The 7,029-nt window shown below is 47.3% G+C and overlaps 1 protein-coding gene across 1 annotated transcript; it reads left to right on the top strand.

The window, feature by feature from the left end:
- SLC25A4 (solute carrier family 25 member 4) lies at positions 3,281-6,144 on the top strand. The gene is made up of 4 exons (XM_021396383.1): positions 3,281-3,505; positions 3,784-4,270; positions 4,769-4,909; positions 5,308-6,144. The coding sequence occupies exons 1-4, from the start codon at positions 3,395-3,397 to the stop codon at positions 5,463-5,465; spliced, it is 897 nt and encodes a 298-aa protein (XP_021252058.1). The 5' UTR covers positions 3,281-3,394; the 3' UTR covers positions 5,466-6,144.

Genomic DNA, 7,029 nt, shown 5'->3' with positions numbered 1-7,029 from the left:
GAGAAAGCAAGTAAAATTGAATAAAAACAAGAGATTTTAATCTTTTCAGATCCTCCATTCTTCCTGATGCCTTCATTCTTCATTCATCACTATGGATCACTCTCTAAGCTGGACACTGAGTGTCAATCTCTGACTTTCATCTCGTTCCTACAGTTTCATGTATCAGCTGCAAATCTTCATGTTCCATTCCAACATATTAAGGCTGAGATGTGTTTCTTGCCATACACCCACACAGACAGTGCACTGCTTCAAGGTCTCATCACTTTAGTTACAACAGTTCTTTCTGTGTGGTCTGAAAGCAATCCTATTACACACCTGGAACACATTGCATAGATACAACTCACCATCTTTACTGTATAATCCCTTTCTTTGCATCCTTCCACTGGCTCACAGTTCTCCAACATGTCACGAGTTACTCTTTGTATTCTTACAGCCCTGCACAGCCCATTGTGAAAATGTAGGCTCCTGCCTCCAGCCAGATCAGTCAGACCACCAGATTAGTCTTCAATACATACTGGTTACATTTTCAGACTGTCACTCTTGTGCCTTTTCCCAGGCTTTTCCTCTTACTTCAGAGGAACTCACCACAAACACAAACCAATCTTTTACACATAGAATTTACTGCAGCCTCGCAAACTTTTTCTGAAAACAAAACAAAAGAAAACACATTTCTTCTTGGCATCTTGCCACTACGTTGTCTACCCATAGCTTGCCTGTGCTGGGGGGTCAGCATGCTCTTACAGACTGCATGTGCTCCCCCTTGTGTCTGCTGTCCGATGCAGACTGCTGACTTTCGAGAAAACGCATTTTTGTGCCTGGACAAGCCTCAGCACTAGTTTACTAGGGTTCAGCAATGCAGAGAAACAAGAGTACACAACAGCTGGTAATGTTTCATCTCATGTAGTGTTTCAAAAAAATGCAGAACAATGAGCACCAACGAATGCCATTAAAAGCCAAGTTCCTTTCACTTTTTCTTTAATGACGTTTCCAGCTACTCGAAATCCCTATCCCTGTTCGGTGATGCTGGTATAGTGAAAGGTCCTTTACAGAGTGCATTTGATTTCCTACAAGAAGTAGAATAAAAAGGCTGGATTGTCATATATACGGAAGATCTAAATAGGCATTTAAAGCAAAAATCAGTTAACAAAAACACCCAGAGCAGCAGGCACACATCCTGGTCTAGCCCATTACTTTAACACTGTTAACACTGAATGTTGAGTATCCCTTGAAACTAGGCATCTGGGTTCTCAAAAGGGAGATAAGAAGCATAAAAAGTGACTACTCACTTTCAGTGCATTGCTTTATTTAAACACTAGCAGAAGTGGATACATACCATTACTGCTACAGAAATACGGATCAAACCAAAGAACTTTTGTGGAATGGGATTATGATGTATAACAGTAACTTCAAAAACTAGCTGGAATTTTTATGATAAAGCCTTTATTAAAATGTCATTCAGAAAAAAAAAAAGCAACGTAAACAAGCTAAAATGAAGAGGGTAGGAAAGAAGCGGGGGAAAGACCCTTTTGGGCTAGAGCCTCCCCACCACAGTCCCATTCCAGGCCCCACTCCCCTCCCTCCTTGTACCACACCTGCTGCCACTCACCGATCCCAGTCAGCAGGGCACTGGCACACACCTGCCTACACACACTGAAGAGATCTCATTTATCTGGGCAGCACTGCGAACACTGCCATCCCGTGGGTTCGTGTGAAACCAAGAGCAGAAGCCCTGAGACATCAAAGGGATATTTTCTTTCCTGTGAAAAGAGGAGACACCACACCTGGTAAGTTAAGCATAAGGAAGAAAAAGCAAAGGTCAAGAGTAGTTACACCTGTTAAACAATGAACCTCTCAACTCATTTTAGGGATCCCTTGTGCTTCCAGCTTGCGCCTGCTTTCAGTCCTTGCTTGGTCTCTTCAGGTGACCTCTCTTCCCATTTCTTGGAACTGGGGAAAGACTTCATCTTGCTCGTGGTGGCTTAGGTGCGCAGGGTTAAAGCTGCTGTCAGCTTCCTAGAGCTGAGGTTCACGAGAAAAGTCCTCTACCTCAACAGACTGGGGAGCAGCAGAGGGCAAGAGAGGCTGGGGATCAAATTTACAGTCTCATTGACTTGTGCTAACACAGACGTCAGCGAGAAGAGATTTGCTGTCCTGGAGGGAATGTCTCTTCGTGGAACGGCCAATCTTTTAGCACCTACATTGAGACAAATTCTTTTTCCATTATTGACACTATATTACTGAATTAAAGCTGACCTTATTAACCTCAGCTTTCCTCAGTAAGACATCATCCTAGAACCACATATGGTTACCGTTTTAAGGCAACTTCCTTGGTGTACACCTACAACTTGTTGCATTGGCTTTCACGTAACTACTTCATGCCACAGCGAATCACAAGCTCGTACAGGCATCGGCCAGAGGGAACACATGAGGAAGGCCACGTCACCTGCATTTGAGACTGAAGTGCTTCCCTATGCACTGACAAGAGGCAGGGTTTCGCTGCAGCCCTCACTGATCCCTCACGCTGGGTGCGAGTCAAGCAACCTGAGCATTCCCAAGCACGTGCTTCCTGCGGAGGTGACTGACTGCAGTGCTTGCACAAGGTCTGACCTTGCTGGGTTGAAACCAGGGCATACTGCAGGAGGGCACGCTGCCTCCTCTATGGGAAGGCCAGCCTCTGCAGCGTGCCGGGATGTTGAAGACCTGAAGGCTGGGAGGCTCACGCTGCATCAGACACGAGGAGGCTCTGTGTCCTTGCCTCGCAGAGGCCTCAACCGTTTCTCGTTCCCCCAAATGCTCACAAACACGTGCACATCGCCACATCGCCTTCCCCAGGGGCTCTGCACCCCGACGCTCTCCTGCAGGGCACGGCCCGCTCACGCGTGGGCCTGCCAGCAGCTGCACGCATCACGCCTCACAGTGCGAGGCCGCACTCACAAAGCCAGTGCCTGGAGCACCCTCAGCGCCGGCTGCCAGCCCCTACAAACAGTTATTGCCGCCCGAAGTATTCCTGCCAGCTTCCTCAGTCCCCTCGGGCGCCTCCCGCGAGCTATTAATATAGCAGGCACATGCTCTGACATCGCGTTCCCCACAGCCACCAGATAACTTTAATTTGCCCTTTAAACGTCCCGAGACCGGCGTCCCCCGCCGCTCCTCCAGGGCAACATGGCGGCGCTGCCGCGCGCCCCCCAGAGGGGGCGGGTCCTGGGGGGTCCCAGCCAATGTGCGCGCCCCGGGGGGCCACCTCCTCCTATCGCGAGAGGCCGCTGGGTATAAGTGGGGCGGCACGGGGTCCCGGAGCCATTTGGCCGGTGGGGCACGGCGCGGGGCGACTGGGTGGGGAGGTGCGCGGCTCGTTGGCTCTCTCCGGGTAGGGGGTGTAGGACCGGCTCCCAGCATGGGTGACCAAGCGCTCAGCTTCCTCAAGGACTTTTTGGCCGGTGGGGTCGCTGCCGCCATCTCCAAGACGGCTGTCGCCCCAATCGAGAGAGTGAAGTTGCTGCTGCAGGTGAGGAGACGGGGGACGCGGAGGGCTGCGGGCGGCGGAGCCCGACGGAGCTGCGCCACAGGTGGGCCGGGCGCGACCCGGCGTGCCTAAATATGGGAAGGCGCTCGGCCGGCTCCGGTTTCGCGGGAGCTGCCCGGGCTCCTCGGGGAGCGGGAGCAGGGCCAGGCGGCGGGCGGGCGTTCGCTGCCCATAGCCGGCCGGCGTGCGGGGTGACCCTGCCGCGTCCTTCTCCCTGCCCTGCACTGCCCTCCCCTCCCACCGTCCTCTTGCTCCTCCAGGTCCAGCACGCCAGCAAACAGATCACAGCAGAGAAGCAGTACAAGGGCATCATCGACTGCGTCGTCCGCATCCCCAAGGAGCAAGGCATCATCTCCTTCTGGAGGGGCAACCTAGCCAACGTCATCCGGTACTTCCCCACCCAGGCCCTCAACTTCGCCTTCAAGGACAAGTACAAGCAGATCTTCCTGGGGGGAGTGGACAGGCACAAGCAGTTCTGGCGCTACTTTGCGGGCAACCTGGCGTCTGGCGGTGCGGCTGGAGCCACCTCGCTCTGCTTCGTCTACCCGCTAGATTTTGCCAGGACCCGGCTGGCGGCCGATGTAGGCAAAGGAGTGGCCGAGAGAGAGTTCACCGGGCTGGGTGACTGCGTCGTCAAGATCTTCAAGTCCGATGGCTTGAGGGGCCTGTACCAGGGATTCAATGTGTCCGTCCAGGGCATCATCATCTACAGAGCAGCCTATTTTGGGGTTTATGACACAGCCAAGGGTAAGAAGTGGATGGAGTGGCTGCAGATCCAATCAGTAAAGGCCTGCTAGGGCACTCTGCCCTACAAGGACAAGCAGGGCTGGGCTTAGTACTGCTTTGGGGTGCTAGTGCTGGACTATGTGCAGGTGCATTCCTACCTTCCTCAACTTGCTTCTCTGAGCAGAAGCCGTGGGTTTGCGGTGTGTTTTCAGAGCCTTTGCACTTGTTTTTTTTAAGGTTTATTTGGGGGCTTGTCCCTACTTGAAGCCCATGGAGGGCTGTGCATGAGAGACCTTCTGGTCAGGAAGTGGGCTGTAGATCACAAAATCCAGTAGTTCTGTCAACTTGTTTCGCTCATAGCAGCTGTTCATTCACAAATATGAAGTGAGAAGTTGTAGGCATGTTCCTGTTATCTAGACTGAGTGACTTGTGGGTTTAGTGGGTAACTTCTCCTTCCACAACCATCTTTCTCATAACCCTTTCCCCCTGTACTGACTCATAATTTGTTCTTGATGGCAGGTATGTTGCCTGATCCAAAGAATGTGCATATCGTAGTGAGCTGGATGATTGCCCAGAGCGTCACTGCAGCAGCAGGGCTGGTTTCATACCCTTTTGATACTGTGCGACGTAGGATGATGATGCAGTCTGGACGAAAGGGAGGTAAGAAGTCTGTTCTTGTGGCATTCTGGCTCTACAAGTATCATTTCATTAGGATGCAAGGTAGTGGGGTTGTGGTGTTCTTTTTTTGTGAGGGATTTCTATAAAAGGGTTGGTTGGCTTTCCACAACCCTACAGGAAGCATCTGGTTATGTCCTAGTACACCCTACAGGCGTTTCTGGTGCCTGTATTACTGGTGTCATCATCTTGCTGCTGTTCATCAATGAAACTCAGTGTTCATTTTGGTTTTCATATGGTGAATTAAAATTTTCCGTGAACTGATTATTTCATTTGAAATCCTTGGTTATGCTTTGTTTATCTATGCCTATTTTTTCTAAATATAAAAAAATTGAAAGACTTGCTGTATAGCTCAACCTTCTGACCTTCGTTTGTTTCCACAGCTGATATTATGTACAAGGGCACAATTGATTGCTGGAAGAAGATAGCAAAAGATGAAGGATCCAAAGCATTCTTCAAAGGTGCCTGGTCAAATGTGTTGAGAGGCATGGGTGGAGCTTTTGTACTAGTACTTTATGATGAAATCAAGAAGTATGTCTAAAACTTAACATCCTAATGTAGTTCAGTTGTTCTCAATCAACTTTTTAAAGTAATTATTGTGATGTAATGGACAACAAAATATTTCCTAGGGAAACAGAATAAGACTGAAGTAACATATCTGGTTGAGAGAGGGAGGGATGCATTTACTTAAAATCTGTCCACTACAGCACAGTTGCACTTTGTATGGAAACTCCTCCGATGTTTGTACTGAATCTGTATATATATTACACCCTTTCAAATTTCAGGTAAAGCTTTTTGTCTAGAGACAAGATGTAGGTGGTATACACCTAGTTTAAAATCCAATAATGTGAATTCAAAGATACCTTTTATATTAAGTAATGTCTCTAGCTATCCAAATCCATGATGATATAACATGATTTTATAAACCATGTCAACTTCTCTAAAGCTGTTATTTTTTAAAACTAAGTGTAAAAAAATCTCTGAAAACAAACTATACTAAAATATTGGGCTCTGAGTTCCTAACTGCAGCCTCTTCACTGACAAGTTATGTAAGTTGTGGTCAAAACCAGACCATAATCTTTTTTCAGTTGTACTTCGTAGAAGGTGGAAATACTGTTAAAATGCCCTATATTTTCACAAAGCAAAAGGTTGTCTGCTCTGATGTTCAATTGAACTAAAACTGAACTCATGAAATAAATTAATATATCCATGAACTTTTCCTGGTGTTTTCAAAAGTAATGTATTTGGGGACACTATCTTGTTTAATACTGGACATGATCTTTAAGAACTATTCATGGTCATTCACTATGACATTTTTATAGTGGAGTATTCAGCTGAGAACTCTAGGAATTTCCCCATTTTATGAGTAGGAGGAAGGGCAGAGCTATGAGATTCCAGGTTCTGTGCTTTGACATCTCGTTAGCCCTTTCCTGTATGTGGAGTTAGATTCTTGTCAGAGGCAGGTGGTCCTACCTCTCTCCCTTAACATAATGGTCCTTCTGGGTGTGACTGCTCTACATGAAAGCAATGACAAGGTACTGAAGTAATACCTGGAGGCATTTTATCCACCCAAAAAAATAGCAGTGTCTTAAAAATAAGTTTTCAAATTACCTAAAGAGGTACAGTTGACTTCTCGTTGCCCCAGTAAAGGAAGCTTCTTTGCTTAAACCACAGTACTACTAGACTTTGAGAGACAGCTTCATTCTTGAGCTTCTAGGCTTATTCTCCTGTCCTATGAGAAACAGTGCCTCTTTAAAGGTGGTCTAGAAGTCTTAATCACCTCTGGCCTGTTTTCTTCCTGGTGGCAAATAACTGGACTTGTAACCTATTGAACCATAAGGCTGTGAAGAAAAATCAAGGTGGTTACTGCAGTAGTCTTATAAATCATGACCTGCATGCTTGTTTTTTTTCCTTCTTTTTCTCCTTTCTTTGAGAAAGCCTGCCAACACACTGTAACCATTCACCAACATGGGTGCATTTGGATGTTTTAAAGATGATACTAAAACAGTGTCAGATGTACCAAACTTTGGGGGGTAAGTTGTGTGTGAATAAATACTAAAATAAAGAGGAAGCAGAAGAATTTTCAGAGAAGTCTAAATGAGAAT

The sequence above is a fragment of the Numida meleagris genome, chromosome 4 (genome assembly GCF_002078875.1).
Source record: "Numida meleagris isolate 19003 breed g44 Domestic line chromosome 4, NumMel1.0, whole genome shotgun sequence".
NCBI classification, from domain to species: domain Eukaryota; kingdom Metazoa; phylum Chordata; class Aves; order Galliformes; family Numididae; genus Numida; species Numida meleagris.
Note: the sequence above shows the minus strand (reverse complement) of the source record. Positions and strands in the feature narration are given on the sequence as shown.